This window comes from Psittacula echo (genome assembly GCF_963264785.1).
Source record: "Psittacula echo genome assembly, chromosome: 6".
NCBI classification, from domain to species: domain Eukaryota; kingdom Metazoa; phylum Chordata; class Aves; order Psittaciformes; family Psittacidae; genus Psittacula; species Psittacula echo.
Genome location: NC_137743.1, coordinates 1090170 through 1112642, shown reverse-complemented (window position 1 = coordinate 1112642; position 22473 = coordinate 1090170). Strand labels below are relative to the sequence as shown.

Genomic DNA, 22473 nt, shown 5'->3' with positions numbered 1-22473 from the left:
CCCTGGCAGTGCTCAAGGCCAGGTTGGACACAGGGGCTTGGAGCAAGCTGCTCCAGTGGAAGGTGTCCCTGCCCGTGGCAGGGGTTGGAGCTGGAGGAGCTTCAAGGTTCCTTCCAACCCAAACCAGGCTGGGGTTCTGTGATTTCAGAGTTTACTTCCATCTGCTGGTTCCTGACAGATATCAGGTTCTCCCAGAGAGCAATGACAGCCTCCCAAGTCCTTCTCACTTTCCCTGCATGACTGACTGCTGTGGTTATGCTGCCTTGGATAGATGGAACAAGATTAGAATCAGCATCATCACTTCAAATTTCAGTGCAATGGAAAGCTCAGTAAAACATGACAAACGTTATCTATACTCTCACTCAGGAACCTACTGATTCACTTTGCATCGCTGGACCTCTGCTAAGATTATAAACTGACTTTGAAAGGGAAGAGAGGCAGTCAAGCACAAAACCTAATAATTGATTTAAAGCTTTGAGGAAGAATATTACCTGGCAGTAACCTTTCCATGAAATCACTGCCCCAATCTGACGGTCTATCAAGTTTAGAGCTTATTAATGAAATCATTCAGCTAATCCCAGCCAAGGCATGAATTCCAGTTCAGTTTCCAGAACGAAGAGGGAACACCAGCGTTTGCCTCTTGAGTTGAAGCATTATCAAGCCACTGGCCACACGCAAAGATGCAATCAGCAGCACTATAGAGTATGTATCGCACATAAGCCTGGGAGCTTACCTACACTACTTGTATGAGCAGTGCTTTATACATACATCTGAATGCTAGAGGGTTCTAAATATTTGTGGGAACAGATTAAACTAAATCATATCTGGTTTTGAACAGCGATCACACCAACTATGAATGGGAACACATCAGTAATGAGTATACAACGTACACCTGAACACCTCAACCATCTCCCTAAGACCTAATACTTAGTGGAGGTGGAGCAATTGATAAATGAATAATTTTGCATTTATGCCTTAATTATAAGTGCCCTTGCTCTTTCAGCAGAAGGATGCACAGACAACCTCCAGCATCCCATGAAGAAGTACTCTGCCAACTTCTTTTCATGCCTGTGATTTAAGAATTCCAATTAAAACTCAGCAGAACCAACTAAACTAAATAAATTTGGCAACCATTGTTGGAAGCACACAGCTCATGTGTTATTTATTTACTCCAGATTCCGAGCTAAGAGAAATAGTGACAAATAATTCCTTTCACCTCAGCAGCTCATATATACTAATTATAACCTAACACTCTCAAATACCGAGCAACCACAATTCCCAGCTATATCAAGGAAGATTAAGACTATTAGCAATGATGATAACCATGGTCACAAAGCAACTGGTGCATGAATCAAATCTGCGTGGTATATATAGGTAATAAACAGAAAGGATGGAACACACAGCAAAAAATAGACTTTGAAGCGGCACATATCAACAACAACTTTAGACTCTTCTCTTTAATTACAGACCATGAACAATGACCCTCAGTTTTGTCCTTGGCCATCATTCCCCCTGGTCAGCAATTAATTGGTCTTTCAGTATAATCTGTACTAGCAAACATGTGCCATATTTTTCTCCTGAAGAATGAACTTCAGGCTTTGGAATTATTAGATATACAGCTGAAGTTCTTCAAGCCACAGACATAAGTGATACATAAAAGAGCACCTGATGATTGAAATTTATATTGAAAAACGTGATGACATTATATGGGGATAAAGACTAACAGAAAACCACTCTGCAGATTTTTTATCAGCACACTTCTGCTAATACTGGTAACATAAATCCTGATTATCATTCACTTTTATCTACCTGCAGGCAGTGCTTCAAGTCCACATACACATGCTCACAGCCATTAACTGGGAGGTGTGCCTGTGGATCAAAGCATGCGGTCTAGATGCAGCTGGATGTCCTGCCAGTAAGAGCAGGTCTCACTGGCACTGCTCCCACATGAAGCCAACATAAGGCATCAGGAAACAAAATGATCACTAACACCCCATCCCTGGCAGTGTTCAGGGTCAGGTTGGAGAGGGCTTGGAGCAAGCTGCTCTAGTGGAAGGTGTCCCTGCCTGTGGCAGAGGTTGGAACTGGACAAGCTTTAAGGTCTCTTCCAACCCAAACCAGTCTGGGATTCTATGGCATGGAGCAGTGACCAGTACCACAGAGTCCACAAAAACTGCTGAAACATAATCTTTGGAGAGCAATGTGGTGAAACAAATATGAAGACACTACTGCACAGGCTGGCACGCGGGGCTGCTCCTGGACCGCTCACCAGCACGGACAGTCTGGCCTGAACATCTCTGGTACAGAGAGCAGGGAAGAAGATGGAGTATGAGACGGGAGAGGCAAGCTGGGAAAACTGCCTCCATGAATTGGTCATGATGGAAATGACTGGATAGCAAATACCCTGATCACCGGCCAGCCAAACAGTGTATTTAAACTGCATTTTGAAGCACTGAGCACACGGCCCTGCAGCTCAGCATGTTGTTCTTTAGCACATCTAAGTAACAGAAACTCAGCATTTAGAAGGTGACTGCAGGGTCACGTTTAGATGGAAGCACTCACGTTTCCACCAAACCTTTGAGCATTCATCAGAGATTTACTACAGGGATTTTCCTCCACCCCCACAATTTGGTTGGATAATCATTAGCTATGGAGCATCTCCCTCTGTATAACAGCTGAATAGTGCACTGGTAATGCATTCCTAATGTACATCTTGGAAATAAGTGTAATAAAACATAAAGACAGCGTCTTCCGAGATGTATTTTCTACACCAAAGATTGATCCAGTATAAGAAGGCACCTGGTTCTTCATTGCCAATAATGAGAACACTCTATCCCCAAGCTCAGCAGTGCTGTGAAAATAAGGATTTTGCAATAAACATCAATTTTAATGCAATACTTGAGATGAAATCCCCAAAGGAAACCCACTCTAATTACAGTTATCAAACTTTCTCTGAGCGTACTTGGTGACCACACTTCATTCCATATTCGAGTTTAAATAGAGGCAAATAATCACAGGGCTTTAGTTACTTGCTGCAGCTTCCAGCTTGCGCTTGTGAGGAGGATCCTCGATGATCCGGTTTATGTCGCCGCGGTGCTTCAGGTCCACCGGCTTCTCCCAGACTGACAGCTGCATTGTAGGGTTGAAGAAGAAGACCCGGTCATCTCCAGTCCAGACTACACACCTATTCCAAGTGATAGACTATGCTTAGATAACGTCAGGTACACCCATGAACAAGCAGTTAACCCACAGCTGATTTACTGCACCCCTGTTGGCAGCATGTGGGTTGAGGCTCCTCTTGGATTGACAGCCTGCTCCCCGCCAGCCCACGCCAGTCACCTCAGGTAGGATAAAATGTCATAGAAATGGTTTAACACCCCCAGAAAAGTAGTACAGGGAATATTCCATCACAGAAGGGAGAAAGAACCAGGCGAAGAGGAGCACTATGGTGTCCACAGCACGAGAAGCCACAGGAAAATACATTGCATGTTCTAAAGACACAGCTGAGAGCAGCAAGGAGCAGAAGCCTCAGCACTGGGGCTGGGTGCCCATCACCTCGATGGCCTTGATGACCACGGGTTGGTGCTTTGCCTGCTACTAGCAGGGAGGAGGTGCAACCACAGCATCCCCATGGCAACCCAACGGCATCCCCATAGCATCCCGTGGCATCTCAATGGCATCCCTGCTGACTCCCACCATGCCCTGCTCTGAGCAGGTACCACCAGGCACTGTAGAAATCAGCCACAAAGGTTTAGGTTGGGTTTTATGGGATCTTTCAAGTATGAAAAACATGCCCAAGTGCTGCTGAGCAAACTGCAGCTCCCTGGCTCGGTCAGTTTAAATATGCACAGCAGCAGTTCAACTTCTTGTCCTGGCATTAATTTTAGATCAGGTAAAACAACATGAAAATAAGCATCACACCATCCTTAATAGACATTCAAACCCTTCAAGTTGCACTTCACTAAATCTAGATACTAAATATACTAAATCTATATGTAAATAAACAACCAGAATATCAATCTCAAACCCACATGCTCTGAATCATAATGAAAACTAACAAACATCATCTACACACTTTGACTTCCCCATGCACACAAACACTTATAATGGGAAAACACTGATCTCTGAAGCATAAACACATGGAAGGAAAAAATCTTATCATTAGAAGCTCTGATGCTTTATTGTGATTAAAATCAGGAACAAAACTAGTTAACAAAGAGACTGGTCTGGGTAAAAGACTGCAAACATGGAAATGCTCCATCACTGTGGAGTGCTATAATAAGATAACCCAAGATACTCTGTGTACCATGGTAAGACATCACCACTGATCTTGCCCAGACATGTAATGAAAGATGCACAACCCCTGTAAGAAGCCATGGAGGAAGCTGCAGGATGCTGGCAGCAACGAGGTATACGTGTGTTCCCAAGCCTGAAAATCCCTGTCATTATGTTCAGTGGAGTTAAATGATCTCCCAATAAAGAGGAGCACATAACTGGTTGTACAAACCCATCAGGCACACCCCATGGGTGTTCTGGCACCCTGGATGCAGTGATAGGGATGTGACAAATATTTTAATAACTTTATTTTGATGCACAACTGGTTTGGATCACAAACAGCCCCACAAGACAGATGCACTAATCCTCTGTTAGAGGATGATTATCATAGAACCCCAGCCTGGTTTGTGCTGGAAGGGACCTTAAAGCTCATCCAGTTCCAACCCCTGCCACGGGCAGGGACACCTTCCACTAGAGCAGCTTGCTCCAAGCCCCTGTGTCCAACCTGGCCTTGAACACTGCCAGCGATGGGGTACAGTAACACATTTTCTGTCTCTATGGGCACGCTGCTGAGCACACTGCTCCTCTGGCCTCACACACGCACATTGATGGCGCTCCCTGACCTCCGAGTATCACCATGTCTCATGTGCCATCACCACAGGTTAGAAACTCTGGGGTCCTTTGCTGACACCTCTTCACTTTCCATGACTAATATAATCTGACATTTAATTTAAGATTAAAGTCCCTTTTCCCCTGTAACACATCCCTTCTGCCCCTTTGGTATAATAATGGTTTCAGTTATCCAAAGGGGATAAGTGGTATTTTGCTTCAGTCACAGAGCATAAGCTGGAAACAGAGATATTGTTATGATCATGTTCCCCTTTAGTAAACTGTATTTTAAGAATGAGTAAGGGCACAAGATAACGATGTTATGGGGTTTTTATTCCATAAGGTGAGTAAGGTTTGCTAAGATGCCTGAAAACTTTTCTGCCATTAAAAATTATGGCTGCTTCTCGCAGGAGTTGTCACATCAACCAATGGTCCCTACACACTAAACAGTTCTCTGGAAACCGAGAAATCCTGGGTTTCTCCTTAAGAGACTGAAGTATCACAAGCTTAGATCTGAGAGGGATGCACTCGAGTGGAGGTCCTGGATGCCCATCCCACACCAAGAAGATGCTGCTGTAGGAGGGGGTGCTGTTAGATCCCACTGTGGGTACCATCAGCTACTGCTCTTTCCTGTAAGAAGGGATGACACTGCTGGACTCAAATGGCTCCTCTGCACTACACTACAGAGCAGCAATTGTCAGGAAGAGAAATGACTGATGTAAATAATGTATTTATGATGTTGAGACTAAGTAGGATGTTGGACTGTGCTTACAACAGTGGCCTGTAAAATGGCACAATATAATAATAACAAATAATGGCTGATACTCACATAAGTGCCTTACCCAAAAATCCCACAGATAGGACAAGGGGAATGGCTTTAACCTGCCCGAGGGGAGACTGAGATGAGCTCTTAGGCAGAAGCTCTTCCCTGTGAGGGTGCTGAGGCGCTGGCCCAGGGTGCCCAGAGAAGCTGTGGCTGCCCCATCCCTGGCAGTGTTCAAGGCCAGGTTGGGCACAGGGGCTTGGAGCAAGCTGCTCTAGTGGAAGGGGTCCCTACCTGTGGCAGGGGTTGGAGCTGGAGGAGCTTTAAGGTCCCTTCCAACACAAACCAGGCTGGGATTCTATACCAGCCACAAAGTATAATTATTATGAGATTTAGTTACCCAGGATGTAGTTACCTGAATGGGAACATGGTCAGGAACCTGGATCACGAGATTAATTAGAAGCTGTAGTGGCAGCTTGGACAGGAACCCAGCATTGCCACTTAACACACAGGGCAGTGTGTCCTCCCCACGTAACAGAGCACTAATGCATTTCTGGCAACGGAAACAGCACTGCTGAACGGCTTTTAGCAATTGCTTACCATGGTGATCCCGGCACTGGAGTGGATGCCACGGGCTTGTTGCCACTGGATGAGCTGTCATCCTCATTTACTAGTTTAAAAGAATGTTCCTTGAAAGACAGATAGAGATTAGTCAGCAAATAAAGCCGATGCAGAAGGTTGCTATTGCTACACAAATCACTCCCTTTAACTTGAAGTGGCTGAGCCTCACTGCCATTATTCCACAAGGGGCTCTATGAACAACCAGCTACCTTGAGAATAGCCCAGTTAAACAGGGAATCATAAAAACATCGCCTGACTTAAAGCAATAGATATGAAAAACCAGCAGACACGCTTCTATCCACGCCAACAGCTCACTGGGGAGAGTGGATATGATTGCATATTGCAGCCCGAGATGCAGGGATCCCTCCGTGACAGGGCCAGGCTGTTTGGACAGAGCAACAGGCAATGCAGGAGGCTGTATGGTGCAACCAGCAAGCAAAGGTTCTGTTTTACCAGCTGAAGAACAGCTATTCATTGTAAAAGCTCATGGAAATGAACTGCGCGGAGAGGTTTGGGAGGAAGGCAGTGATGCAGCTCAGTGCGGTATCAAAGCACAAGGATCACAGAACAGGATCACAGAGTGGTTTGTGTTGGAAGAGACCTTAAAGCTCATCCAGCTCCAACCCCTGCCACGGGCAGGGACCCCTTCCACTGGAGCAGCTTGCTCCAAGCCCCTGTGTCCAACCTGGCCTTGAACACTGCCAGGGATGGGGCAGCCACAGCTTCTCTGGGCACCCTGGGCCAGCGCCTCAGCACCCTCACAGGGAAGAGCTTCTGCCTAAGAGCTCATCTCAGTCTCCCCTCTGGCAGGTTAAAGCCATTCCCCTTGGCCCATCCCTACAGGCCCTTCTGCAAAGCCCTTCTCCAGGTTTCTTGTAGGCCCCCTTTAATAAGGAGGTTTTATTTAAGGACTGTGCAATTTTAAAGGAGGTCTATGGCAGTGCACAGCAATTCAAATCAGTAACATGAAAAGGGGGCAGGAATAAATTCGTTCTTGGCCCTGGGGCTGATATTGCAATAAGCAGCACAACACCCACCGAGGGGATGATCCTGCCCTGAGCAGGGGCTGAGCCACCTCCACAGGTCGCTGCCACTGCAGTGAGACAGCAAATCACAGACACTGTGATTTGATCACAGCTTCTCAGCACATGAATTGCTTCGTGGGCTGTGTCACAGCTCCACATATGCACACACACCTCCACCCATAGACTCACTTCTCCTCCAGTATGGGGAGAAAACCCAGCCGTCAGCATCACACCCAGCAGTGAGCATCCAACCCAGCCGTGAGCATCCCTCCTCTGATACCCTGACACTACAGGGACAGACCTCCTATAAACCAAGATAAATCAGATAGATAGCTCTTTAAAATTGACCCTAGGAAACCATCCCATATCAGCAGCGCAGCTCCAGCCAGAGGACAGGGTTTTTCCTGACTTGGATTTGTGCAGTTCCATAGTTTAAAGAGGTTTAAAGGAGAAGACCCCCCGCCCCGCAGACCTTCTCGCCAGCACTGTGCACAGGGGTGCTCTTCCTCTCCGTGTGCAGAATCAAGGCGGGTGGGCAGGAGGATCGACTCGATTCTTTGCCATTATCTGTGAGGGGAAAGGATTTCTTTTTAATGGGCAATAAATACATTCCCAATGAGCCACAGCTGGTGAATTAAACCTAACCCCTCCCTGTTGCCTCTTCCTCTCTTTCTCCTCACTCACTTATTGACACACACACATGTGTGTAACACATATGTACTGAGGACCACATTGCCTGCCTAAATATCATAGAATCATAGAATAGTTATGGTTGGAAAGGACCTTAAGATCATCCAGTTCCAACCCCCCTGCCATGGGCAGGGACACCTCACACTAAACCATGGCACCCAAGGCCTCATCCAACCTGGCCTTGAACACTGCCAGGGATGGAGCATTCGCAACCTCCCTGGGCAACCCATTCCAGTGCCTCACCACCCTCTCAGTAAAGAATTTCTTCCTTAGATCCAATCTAAACTTCCCCTGTTTAAGTTTGAACCCATCACCCCTTGTCCTGTCACTACAGTCCCTGATGAAGAGTCCATCCCCAGCATCCTTGTAAGCCCCCTTCAGGTACTGGAAGGCTGCTATGAGGTCTCCACGCAGCCTTCTCTTCTCCAGGCTGAACAGCCCCAACTTTCTCAGCCTGTCTCCATACGGGAGGTGCTCCAGCCCCTGATCATCCTCGTGGCCTCCTCTGGACTTGTTCCAACAGTTCCATGTCCTTTTTATGTTGAGGACACCAGAACTGCACACAATACTCCAAGTGAGGTCTGCACACAATATCATCCTGTGTTTTAATGGGACACATTCATACACTTCAAAGTGAGCACTTTATTGCTCTGAGATTTTCATCCTGCTTTTCCTGAACCTGGAACAAAGCAGAATCCTGGTGTGTGAGCTCCTGGTTGGCTCCTCACCCATCCCCATGCCCTCCAGCCAGTCACTGACACAGGGGCTGACACCTCCTCCTCGTCTCCCCTTCCTGTCCTGCCCAAAAAGCCTGTACCCTTCCATTCCAATGCTCCAGGCACAGAAGCCATCCCACAATATCTAAATGTTGCCAATAAGGTCATAGCCCTGCCACCATGCACACAGAATCATACAATCATTATAGAATCATAGAATAGTTAGAGTTGGAAAGGACCTTAAGATCATCCAGTTCCTTGTTTAACTGCTCTTGTTTATTCATAGGATCCCAAACCAGTTTGTGTTGGAAAGGGACCTTAAAGCTCCTCCAGCTCCAACCCCTGCCACGGGCAGGGACCCCTTCCACTAGAGCAGCTTGCTCCAAGCCCCTGTGTCCAACCTGGCCTTGAACACTGCCAGGGATGGGGCAGCCACAGCTTCTCTGGGCACCCTGGGCCAGCGCCTCAGCACCCTCACAGGGAAGAGCTTCTGCCTAAGAGCTCATCTCAACCTACCAAATAATGATGACGTTTCAACTCACATATGACGAACCCCCACACGTGATGTGTGATCATCACCAAAGCCTTTCTGTGCCTGAGGAGGTCCAGTACAGCAGTTATATTGCCAAAGGAGGCTCCCGCATCTCGGAGTTAGGAGCATGGTGATCTGTCCTCATCAGCTCTGCACCCACCGTACACTGCACCCTATGCATGGCACAGGCTCCTTACAGAGCCCAGGTGCAGCCTTGCACTGCAAATAGGGGCTCCTACTACCAGTGTTAGGGTGCTATTATGAGAGCAAGCCATGGCATACCTTACCCCTCATCCATACTTATCCATCCTTATCCTACTCCACTTATGGAGCACATTCTGTCTGCCTAACAGACAAAGCTTCGGTGCAGTAGCTTCAAGAAACTCTTTGCAAGCAGGGCTTCTGTAGGACTGCATGTTACATAGCAGATTCACACATCAAAATACTACTCATTTCATTTCAAAATCGCTCAGACTACAGCATAGGCAACATGTAACAGGAGCTACACTGAGGCAGAAGTGGAGCCTGAGCCATTTGCTTCACTGTGGAATATATCACAACGATAAATATTTAAACAAATGTCATTTTTCTCAGAAGATGACTTAATTTTTATGGGCAGCAAAAAAGAAGCTTTACAAATCATAGCAATTAATTTCCACATTAAAGGACCGAGGAGTAGGGAGCAGCTAATACATATCAAAAGGGTCTCTAAATTTATCTTTCTTCCCTTGACATCTGGTAATTGAGAATCAAAGTGATGTGGGGCACGTGGGTCTTTGAACGTGGTACTGTCACATTGGCTTCAGCCAGGCCCCGAGCAGCCACCTCCACGGAATAGAAGGAGAGCCAAGGACCAAGGATGCTTCCTGCATGCACTGCTCGGAGAGACCTGGAGCCACAATTAGGGAACCTCGCTTCAATTAAACTGTGCTAATACCTTCTGCATCTCTAAAGCACAGCAGAAGGAAGACAGAGTGCAGTTTCTGAGCTATGTCATGGAGGTATTCCATTATCTTCCTTGTGTTTTCCTGTCACTCCAACTGCTCTCCCCCAGGGACACCCTTGGTGGCTTGTTTTCCACTCCCATGGCGTGCAATGAGCCAGCCCTCAGCACGGCTGGTGAACGGGTCCTCTACAGCCACCTCCTTCCTGACGAGGGGTTTGAACCAAAACACGTGTAGGGGATTAAAGGAACCTTTTCACATGCCCCTCCACATCAAAGGTTCCTTTGCACCTCATTGACTTTGTGGCAATTTAAAGCCCAAAGTTGGGATCCCTTTGTAGGCGCACATTTGGCACAGGCACCACGGCTGACCAGGTGCTGGGAGCCTTTCAGGGCAACGCTGCTGTGTGGCATGGTATGCCTCAGCATTTCCAGCTCCTGACTCCTGCTCTTGTCATGGAACAATCCCTGGAGCAACAAGTCTGGGGGGGCTGTCAGATGCTGATGAAAGAGCCACAAACAAACGGCTGCGTGGATTCTGTCACTCGGACACGGAGGAGCAGCACTTGGGAAACGATGCCTCACAAAGCTGGGATTTTAGTTTTGATTTGCAGGGAAATCCCCCCAACCCCTCCCCCAGCTCTGCTTCTTTCTCCTTCTATTTCACAAGCAAAAAAAGCCTTTTCTTATTATTAGAATTTTGCTTCCCCTGTAGTCTTCATTATCACGTTGGTTTAAGAAGGAGTCACGACGTTTCATTCACGTAGATGCATACACATGCGCGGATGAGGAGCACGACACCCCATCTGCCTGGCTTTGGAAGCGTTCATGCAAACACAGAACTGTCAGTTGGCAGATTCAGACAAACCTTTGCACATGGGAAATTCAGCAGAGGGTTTTCCCACAGCTGATGCTGAGGAAATGCAATAGGAGAGAGAACCTAAACCAGCCCTGGCACAGCGCTGGGAGCTGCAGCCTGGTGCAAAGGAAGGTACCACATATGGAATAAGTACTTTTATTACTGCTGCTCCTCCCCTGCTCTTTCATAAATGAAGACTTGGTTGAAGCATGGAGCAGGGACGCGGCTCTCGCACACTGCAGCCATTCTCACTCCTCTTTGAACCTTACACATCTTCAGCATGGAAACACTGTGCTGCAACCTCTTTTCTTTCCTCCTTTAAAAAACGCCCTCTCTGCATCCAAACTGGAAAGCAGAAGCCCCAGGAAGGAGCCTGGGTGCTGTAGCTTTTGCTTGAAATACAGCACCCCCGGCACAGCACATGTCAGTGAATTTCTGCAGCATGCTGTGCATTAGGCATTCACACGTGCAATATGCTTCCACAACGTTCTGGACAGTAAGCAGAGAGGAAATAAGATGGAAATAAAAGACTCATAAAATAACAGAAAGTCCTGAAAGTCTCTGTGCACGTCAGGAGTCGTTTATCTTCATATCGATGGCTGAACATTGAGACTGGTTTCCATGTCACGTAAAGAAAAAATAACTTGACCTTGTATTCTGCCCTCGAGCTCAGCAGTCACTCACTGCCCCGGGAGCAGGGAACACATGCCAGGGCAGGAGCACACCTCAGCTCAAACTCACTTTGCTACAGAGAGACACCAAGCTCCTGAAAAGAGAGGTGTCAGACCTGAAACTGCAATAGGGGAGGCAGAGAGCCCGCCACAGCCCCGCTCTGCTTCCAAAGGAGGGCATTAAGCAGAACACTGGCAGAACTTCCTTAGATCACTGAATCCCAGCCTGGTTTGGGTTGGAAGGGACCTCAAAGCTCATCCAGCTCCAACCCCTGCCACGGGCAGGGACACCTTCCACTGGAGCAGCTTGCTCCAAGCCCCTGTGTCCAACCTGGCCTTGAACACTGCCAGGGATGGGGCAGCCACAGCTTCTCTGGGCACCCTGTGCCAGCGCCTCAGCACCCTCACAGGGAAGAGCTTCTGCCTAAGAGCTCATCTCAGTCTCCCCTCGGGCAGGTTAAAGCCATTCCCCTTGGCCTGTCCCTACAGGCCCTTGTCCCAAGCCCCTCTCCAGGTTTCCTGCAGCCCCTTTAGGCACTGGAGCTGCTCTCAGGTCTCCCCTTCAGGAGCCTTCTCTTCTCCAGGCTGCCCCAGCCCAGCTCTCTCAGCCTGGCTCCAGAGCCTGCTCCAGCCTCGGAGCAGCTCCATGGCCTCCTCTGGCCTCGCTCCAACAGCTCCACATCCCTCTTGTGCTGTTGCCCCTGGGCTGGATGCAGGACTGCAGGGGAGATCAACGATGTTCCCAATTTCCTATCAAAATCTGATTTTGATTGTGATTTGCAACACACATATGTGAATCTGAACAAAGCCACAAGACTTCCTCCAGTCTTTGGGAACAGCACTGCCCCTTCTCTCACAGTAGCACACACACATTTACATGACAGTAAATGAACCAGCTTTATCACACAGTACAGCACAAAGCATCCTCGGAGGCTCCAGCCAACGAGCCTTCATGGAGCAACTATCCAAAAGATAACCACATTATCACTGCAATGCTTGTGAATACCACTGGCATGGGACATGAAAAGCCCAAGGACATTTCGGAAACTTGCGTTTTGTACCATCAAATGCAAAGCAACTGCCAGACCGAGCACACAGGATCCAAACCCCTCTGAACACACTCGTAACGAGCTAAAGCAAATGTCATAAAATTTGAGCTGATTTTTTAAGGCTCCTCCATTTCTATGCAGTATGGAAAGACGGTTTGGAAGTATGCAAATACACAACATATGCTTCAGTAATATAATCAGTGTATAGAACCATAAACACACCTGCTAATGCCTGATCCATCAAATTGGTTGCCATGAACGTCACTGTCGGTGCAGACATAGCCGTTACACGGGTGACTTGCATTGGCATCAAGGGACCCACATGAGCATCCATTCTGGAGGTGGAACCTGCATTCAAACCACAAGGAAACATTTGGGTTTTTTCCAGTAAACAAAAATGCCTTTATAAAACTCCCTTTTTCCAGCTGTATTTCACAGATGCTTTTTTAACCTCCTGCTAACCATTTCTCCATATGCCTGTCTGCATGAGAAAACCGGAGGGTTGTGTTACTTGAATTACTGGTCTACTCTGGCCATGATGCCCATCAATTCACACAAAATAAGCATCGGTGGAAATCTTAAATTAATAAAACATGGCCTTAAAATAAGAACTTCAAGGATCTATGAATGCCCTCAGAATAGGTTACAGCAAGATTAGTTTTCTTATTTAAGGTTAAATAACAGACCTCCAGTTTCTGCCGTTAATTCACCACAAACTCTTTGTGTTCCACTCTATCCATTGAAAATCATTTTGCTGATAATATAAACCAGCAGCTTTATCCCTAGGAATCACAGTCTGCTCAGACAATGCAGAAACCAGAAAATCACTACATTCCTACTATTTGTCATTCACATTAAATCAGTAATCTGGGTCTGCTGCTAGAACTGTGCCAATAAAACCAAGCTATGCAATCCTTGGGAATTTGTGGCTATCACCAAATTTGAGGTCAAACCTTGAGCATCAGCTTCCCATTAACTGTTCACAAAGCCATTTCTCGGAACCTTAAAGACCCATAGCACACATCATTTCATTTCAGATGGACATTCCAGTGCCCCATTAGCAGCCTTCATATGCTGTGTACAAGCCACCATCTGAAAACTGAGCTGGCAAGAGAGAGCTGGGCTTGTTCACCCAGGAGAAGAGAAGGCTCCGGGGACCATAGAGCAACTCTCAGTGCCTAAAGGGGCCACAGGAAAACTGGAGAGGGGCTTTGGACCTGTAAAAACACATACATAAAGCACAGATTTTCTTTACCCTTAATATGTACATGTATGCCCAGGCCTGATGCCCAGTCTGACCTGGTGAGCCAGAACCCTCCACAGATCAGTGACAGTCTAGAACAAGCAAAACAGGCACCAAAGGATGCTCCTAGACAGTTAACATCAATGGAGCAGGGGGAGAGAGGAGACAGCAACAGTAAAACCTCTGTGATGCACTGCCTGTCCCAACAAAGCAGCCCCATGCCGTTCTCCTGGTGGCCTCCTCCCTGGGGTAGCAGAACCTGCTGCTGACAATGACCCTGCAACAGCAGCAGCAGCATGGGCTGCCTGGGGGCACAGGGAAGGTGAGCTACAAGCAGCTGCAGAAAAACACCAGAGAAGGGAAAGAAAGATAGGATTATTTCTCTTTTTTTTCCTGCCATCATCAGGATAAGAGAAACTCCTGCAAGACATGATCAGGAGCACGATAAAGAAAATACCCTGCAAAGTACTAAGTTTAATCCATACTTGCTTTGAAGAAAGAATGACAAATGAAGCATGTACAGAAGAGGAACAGGTCAGTGTGATGTTTGTTGTGCTACCTCCAGCACAATAACGTCATGGGAGGCACTTGTAACTTGGCCATCTCTAACGAGGCAGTGAGCCATTCTCCTGCCCGAGCTGCTGTTCAGACCTCAGGCAATGACAGCTTCTTTTTAATGCTCCTGTCAAAGCCCCTGGCAAAACTATTACCTTTGATGAGCTCTCCGGATATAAAGAAACGCTGAGGAACCATCAATTCCTACACCGAAGTCTAAGGTGCTCTAATTATATGGAACAACCCACACGACAGCAGACTCACAACAGCCCCTCCAGCTTTACGGAGATGCCCAGCAGGATGCACACATGAACAGACTGAAATGCTGATTTCCATATCCTTGGAGACCATTTCTTAAGCTAGGATTCCCATCTGTAACTTAGGTTACGTTACTACACAAATAATTCCATGAGTAATATTTCATGAAGCAAGTGTTCAGTTTTTTTGATCTCTCAGATTAACTGGGGGTTGAAGCTAGATGATATTTAAGGTCCTTTCCAACCCAAACCATTCTGTGATTTTGTAAATTTGATGGCAACAAAAAGGACATTTTCATCCTATTGCTTTCAGAGTCTGATTAAAATCAGTCTTGAGCGAGGTATGTGCATGTGAATGCCTTGCATTACAACAATATCCTTGGAAAAGACTGCACAATGATTCTGAATATATCCAAGATGACCATCTTAATGATGGCAGTCATCACCGTAAAGATGGTCATCATCTTAAGGTATTAATCTTAAAGATGATCATAAAGACAGCAACAAATCCAAACCATACTGGAGATGAGAACAACCAGGAATCTCCAGTTTGCCCTTTAATGTCCATGCTTCCAGATGTGAACCCCTGCCCTGGAACAGGCTTGGACCTGGTCCCCTCCTGCTGCTGAAGCTCTCTGTGGCCACACAGCACCTGAAGGACACGTGGGACAGATTCAGACACTTGGAGGTTCACAGCCCGATGCTGAGGTTTATAGGGACACCAGGCTGCTGGAGGCTCACATTAAGGTGTGCACATGAATTTTGGTACACAGGCAATTAGGGTCAATTCTGTACACCCAAAATTGGAACAATTTGCATAATGTGCTTAATTATGTCCCTCTACTTGGACACATGAGATGAGCTCTGCTCATTTTGTTACCACAGTGCATGCTCCATGCTCAGACATGACTTGCCATTATACAATTTCAGCTGCTTCTTTATGTTGATTTATTATCGTAACCAGGAACAGTAAAATTATCAGTGCGTCTTTTGGTGTGATGGAAGCAATTAGCTCACACCTTCTGTCCATACGGGAGCCAAGCATATACGTGTATATATATATATACACACATTATTTCATATCTGCAGATCGAGTTCAACTGCTCAGTTTAATTACATCTGATGCTCACCAAACAAGCTTGAATGAGTTAAGGCAATCTTAACCTTTGAGGAATAAATATTTATGCTTTCTAGTTTTTCATGCTCATAAAGAGCATGGATGGATTTGGAATACAAATAAACTCTGTGGTTTGAGTTTAATGTCATGAAGCACTACAAGCTTTCAGCCTGAACTGAACATAACCTGGGCTGGAAGAACATCTAAAGGTGAACCATGAAGAACCTGGCACCCACCTGCGGATGCCCTGTGTGTTTTATGATTGAGTTTAGGCAAATTTTATTGGAAACCAATAAATGCTGAAGAGGGGGAGGAGGCAAGTGATGATTTCTATGAAGTTTCTGATGACTGTTAGAGCCAAGGAGGCCTGACCAGCAAGTCTTGCGTTTGGAGAACATCTGTCCCTGTGTAAGATTATTTCAGTGTGTTTTACCATCGCTTACAAACACAAGCGACCTTGGTCTCAACTGCAACCAGGACGGTACAAGGACAAGGGAGGATGAAAGCAGATGAGTGAAAGGTTCAGAAACCTGAAGATCTATTTGCAAGTGATTCTCTGCCCTGATTTGCATAACTAATGAGCAGACACTGATTTGCATGTCTGATGAAGGAAACCTCAGGGGAGGGCTGGGTGCCTGAGGCTCCCTTCTCCTGCGCAGGGGCTCCATGTACCCACCTCCAGCTTGCTGGTCCCACAGCCATGCTGCTGAGCCCCACCTCAGGAATGGTGGAGCATCACCATGAGCAGGGCAAAAGGATGGTGGCAGAAACAGCTCCAGCACTGGTGTCACTTCCCAGCCCAACAAAAACCCTCCATGTGAGCAGCTTGGGGCCAAGGCTGGCATCAACAGGGACGTTTTCCCTCTTCTCTGCTCCCAGGCAATGGCAGCTCAGGGAGGCCAGCTCCTACAGCAGCTCTGGCCACACTGGCTGAAATGGGAATGGTTATAATAGACAAGCCCATCACCTGGCACATCTGAATCGGCATTTTTATACTGTTGCTTCAGCATCTGAAGAAAAGAATGGGAAACTAGAAAAGAATATTATTATTATTTCTAATGATTATTATTTCTAATGGGGAATTAGAAAATTCCCCATTACAGAATGACAGAATCATGGAAAGGACCTTAAAGCTCACCCAGTTCCAACCCCTGCCACGGGCAAGGACACCTTCCACTACAGCAGGTTGCTCCAAGCCCTGTCCAACCTGGCCTTGCTGTAACTGACTGACTATTACAGCAGAAACCACCATCTCCAGGCGTGCATCAGGAGCCAAATCAAATCAGAGAGCAGATTTTCCCCAGAACACACAGCTAACATTTCCACCTCTGATATTTCTAGCAAACAGTATTAAAGTCTCTTCCCTTTTTCACCCCACACCACTCAGACAGATCACTGCTGCTACCTCCCTTCTCTACTTGCTTGTGGCCAAACAAGATCTGGGAGATGGAGCGGACGCATTACTGACACTCACGGCTTGGTTGAAAGGGATCAGGCAGATTTTCAGAGCGAAACTGATCTTATAAAGGTTTACTCCATGTCTCAGCAGATCCATTGTCTCGCATCACCGCATTACACAGCACACGGATGTTAATGACCCATACTAACACGCCCATGGCAGAATAACATGATGCTGGTCCTGGACCACACTGCAGCTGGCCATGGCAGTGGAGGTCTGCTCCTGCTGTTAAGGGTTAATTCTTACCTTTTCCAATTAAACCATGGCACTTCCAACTTAAGCCTAGGGTGGCAGTTTGACACGGGTTTAAGCCTAGTTTTCCTCATTGTGATTCAAGGAGCCTTTAACTGAACCTCAAAGAACAGGGCCCACATTATTTATTTATTTTAACTATTCTTATTGAAAATATCCACAGCATGAGCATAATCTTACCCCCAGCGATGTCAGCACAATTCTCTCCATTGAGCTTTATGGGCACTAAACGCACTTCCAAAACCAAAGCTTTTCTTCCTGCAATTTGTCTCTTGCAAAGCCACTCTTTATGCCATGGGACAAAAGCTCTTCATGCATTACTGAACAGCAGCATTTGTTGCTTGCATGTTGTCCTGGTTTAGCAGTAGCAGTCATTTTTTCTACTGGTGCAGTGCTGTGTTTTGACTTTTGGCCTGGGAATAATAATGATAAAGCTGATGTTTTCAGTTGCTGGTCAGAATGTTTACCCTGAGCAAGGACTTTGTGAGTCTCATGCTCGGCCAGGGAGGAGGAGAAGCCAGGAGGAAGCAGGGACAGGACACCTGACCCAAACTAACCAAAGAGGTATTCCATACCACAGCACGTCATGCCCGGGAGGTAGAACTGAGAGTCCCCGGAAGGGCTGGATCATGGCAGGGTGGGGGTGAGGTACTGGTTGGTGAGCGGTTGTATTCTCTTGCTCGTTATTTCCTTTATCATTATTACTATTAGTGGTAGCAGCAGTGATTTGTGTTATACCTTAGTTATTAAACTGTTCTTATCTCAACCCGTGGGAGCTGCATTCTTTTGATTCTCCTCCCCGTCCCTCCAGAAGCGGAGGGAAGAAAGGTGGGGGGGAAGTGGACTTCGTGGTTCTGATTTATGGCCTGGGCTTAAACCACGACAGTTCTTTTTGGCGCCCAACGTGGGGCAGAAAGGGTTGAGATAACAACAGATCTGACTGAGGCACAATGCTGATTTATGGGCTCTCAAAGTTGTTTCTCTTGATGTCACAGTTTCAGTATGCTGTAGCTTACTTAGAGCCGGTATTTGCTGTGTTAGTGTTTATCAAGTGTGGGCCTTGGGCTAAGGTTCTTGTTTCATTGTATTTTACGGTAATGGCTTGTAATACGGGAGGGCTCCGGCAGCAGGGAGGGAAGGACGTGGCCGTGGACTTGTACCTGGCCGTCCCGCTGCTCTTCACTGTCCTGGCCCTCGTCCTCGCGTCCGTCTGTGTGAGGCTGCGGGGAGCTGAGGGGGAGCGGCCCCGGGAGCCGGCAGCGGCCGAAGCGGCCCGGGAGAGGGGCCCCGGGGACCAAGCGGCGGCGGGAGCAGGGCCGGAGGCCGGAAAGGAGGCGGCTGCCGAGGAGGGGAAGGAGGCGGCTGCCGAGCAGCGGGAGGAGGTGGCGGAGGAGCCGAGCCCCACGGCCGAGCCCAGCCCCGCGGCGGCCGAGAGCATCCCCCAGCAGCCGCCCGCCGAGCCCCATGAGCCTGAGCCCCAGGAGGACGCAGGAGACCACGCAGCGCTTTCCAGCAAGGCAGAGGAGGAAGATCTGGACTCAGAAAAAGCAAAGCTGGTGGTGAGAGAGCCTTCAAGCACAGCAGCTACACCAGCCTCAGTGACAAGTACAGCAGCAGCATTTGAGAGTTTTGACAGTTTTGAATGGCCTTTGGGTACCCTTGGGACCTGCCTGCTGATTGTGATGGGGATCACCATGTTGGCACACACACAGAGTGTGTTCTACCCACGGCCATTTTGTCTGATCCCGAGAGTTAAGCAGAGTCAGGTTTGGGTCTTGTCTGGGTTTAGACAATACAGGGGGACCGAGAGGTTTTCCCCAGGGCTGGACAGTCTTGAGTGTCACGGTGTGTGGGACAGTATGGGCGAGTATCTAATCCACTGGGCCCCTCCAGTGCTTTGGAAGCGTCGGAGATGGAAGGCAGCTGTGTGGAGTCCCCGACAAGTTGCAGAGACTGCTGCAGGGGAGGGTGAATTTTTTTAAGCCTGATGGGCCCATCCATCAGGGCGGAGATGCAACATAGAGATGGACTCATGATCGAGGGGTGGACTTTGCAATGGGCCTCTCCTGCTCTGAAAGACTGTTACAAGAGATGGAGCCCACCATCATGGACTGAATGGACTCAGCAGCTTTATAGGGATTGGTCCGTGCACTAAGATAAGAGTACACTGAGATGAAAGTGATGGTATATTGAAAATGTGGGATCTGAGCATGACGTGAATGGTATGGAATAAGGGGTGGATACTGTCCTGGTTTAGCAGTAGCAGTCATTTTTTCTACTGGTGCAGTGCTGTGTTTTGACTTTTGGCCTGGGAATAATAATGATAAAGCTGATGTTTTCAGTTGCTGGTCAGAATGTTTACCCTGAGCAAGGACTTTGTGAGTCTCATGCTCGGCCAGGGAGGAGGAGAAGCCAGGAGGAAGCAGGGACAGGACACCTGACCCAAACTAACCAAAGAGGTATTCCATACCACAGCACGTCATGCCCGGGAGGTAGAACTGAGAGTCCCCGGAAGGGCTGGATCATGGCAGGGTGGGGGTGAGGTACTGGTTGGTGAGCGGTTGTATTCTCTTGCTCGTTATTTCCTTTATCATTATTACTATTAGTGGTAGCAGCAGTGATTTGTGTTATACCTTAGTTATTAAACTGTTCTTATCTCAACCCGTGGGAGCTGCATTCTTTTGATTCTCCTCCCCGTCCCTCCAGAAGCGGAGGGAAGAAAGGTGGGGGGGAAGTGGACTTCGTGGTTCTGATTTACGGCCTGGGCTTAAACCACGACACATGTATTTTAGCTAAATATATCTCAGGACTTGTATTCACAAATGGCTTTGTAAGGCTGCCACGTGAATGGCAGCAATGGGAAGAGCACAGCTGCTGGGGTGCCAATGGTGGGGCTCCAACCAGGCAGGATTCGACTAGGAAAAGGTTTGCAAGGATTCCTAAAATACACCGTGGAAACACTCATTTGGTGAGAAACCCAAAACCATCAGGACATTGGGTTTCCTGCAGGGAAGGGGTTGGGGAGCAGAGCACTGCAGGGCATGTTCTCATTTCAAAAACTGGGTGCTGTTCATGCACCTAAACCCACCCCTATTCCATTCACCTTCTTCCTCTTTTCACGCCTTTTAAGACATACTCCACATTTGCCTGTAGTTACACATTTGTTTCCCAAACATGAAAAGCACATTGAACGGAAGCACTTTCTATACCGCTGGGATTAGATGGTTCAAGAGGAATATAAACCAAAGGCATTTTTGTGAGTATTAATCCTGGTTTGCCTGAAATAATTCAGCCAGGAACAGTCTTGTCATAACGCTACAGACTCAGACTTTGCCTGCCCCTCTACTGCTTTGCACACCTTGCCAGTTACAGGGAATACCTAAAGGGGCTGATCGGAAAGCTCGACACCGACACTGACCCAGCTGCCTCCTCGTTTTGGCCTGGAATATGGAATATGACACAATTATAACATCAGTGGAATTCCGCTGCAACAAGCTGATCTATCCCTCTCCAGGTGAACACACATCAAGCACATGGAACCACACAGCACTTCATTTCCACCAAAGCTTTCCAAGAACCAAAAGTCCTGTTCCAGTGCTGCTTCCTATGCTCATCTGTGGCAGTTCAGTGTGGGAAAAGGACACCAGAACTCAACAGTACTGGGAGAAATCACAGCAAGTACTGAGCAGCTTCCTCAAGGATCTGAAATGTTTCCCATGCATATTTAAAATTAAAGAAAAATAGATCAGGAAGGGTTTCCATTTAAACATGTGTGCTATGGAAGTCATATAAAATTAAACTTGCAGCTCTAAGCTGCCTGAGGGGAGACTGAGATGAGCTCTTAGGCAGAAGCTCTTCCCTGTGAGGGTGCTGAGGCGCTGGCACAGGGTGCCCAGAGAAGCTGTGGCTGCCCCATCCCTGGCAGTGTTCAAGGCCAGGTTGGACACAGGGGCTTGGAGCAAGCTGCTCCAGTGGAAGGGGTCCCTGCCCGTGGCAGGGGTTGGAGCTGGAGGAGCTTTGAGGTCCCTTCAACCCAAACCATCCCCAGTTTCCATGATATTTGTTACATTCCATTGTACACAGACACACTCACCTCTGGTTTCTAAAGACAGTGGATATTTCCAGTGGTGTAAAGGCCAAGAATGTAATTTTCAAAAGTGTGCCTGTGACCAAAGAGTAGAAAACCCATTTACAGTATAACTTGGTGGACTTTCAAGTCACTGATGCAACACAGAAAATCCTCCCCTCAACAGGAGCCCAGCAGGCACTGCAAGATGTGCTTATTTCTAAGTCAGACGTGAGCTGCAATAATTCTTTTTTACATCCAAATTGAAACATAATGAGAATGCATTAACAAAGAGTATTAAAGATTCAGTGGTCTGGCTGTGCTGGGGAAAGGCTTTACCTTAATCCTTCCAGAGGCACCCAGGGAGCAACGCTGACGCAAGGCAGGCTTTGGGCTTTGCCCTTTTGATACCACTTAGAGGAATTCCACTTCTGCATGGGAAAAATCAAACAAAACCCAACCCACCAACCAACTCCAGAAAGGCAAAAACAGGAGACAAACCAGAAATGTGACATTAAAGGCTAATACGAGGTCTAAACACTCAGAAGAGCTTTCCTCACAGCGGCAGATAGAGTTGCTGTTTCCTTTGTGGTGAGTACCTACAGCAAGCAAAAGTTTTGGGACCAAAGCAAACTTGCCATCAATTCCTTATTTCTTATGGATGCCCACGAAGCCATGGAGTGGAAGAACCTGGTGCTGTAAAACCTGTTTCAGGGATGAGAGGAGAAATTCTGGCACTGATCATATCAAACCCTCCCTTGTCTTCTTAAG

General features: G+C 47.4%; 1 protein-coding gene across 1 annotated transcript in view; it reads right to left on the bottom strand.

Moving 5' to 3' along the window:
• Positions 1–22473, bottom strand: part of TCERG1L (transcription elongation regulator 1 like) — a gene marked incomplete at both ends in the record, with an annotated part of 79891 nt that overhangs the window by 15318 nt on the left and 42100 nt on the right. Inside the window, 4 exons of the mRNA XM_080621474.1 lie at positions 3030–3184; positions 6248–6336; positions 7766–7860; positions 12976–13101. Of these exons, the coding sequence (XP_080477600.1) occupies positions 3030–3184; positions 6248–6336; positions 7766–7860; positions 12976–13101 (465 nt within the window). The remainder of the gene's footprint in view (positions 1–3029; positions 3185–6247; positions 6337–7765; positions 7861–12975; positions 13102–22473) is intronic.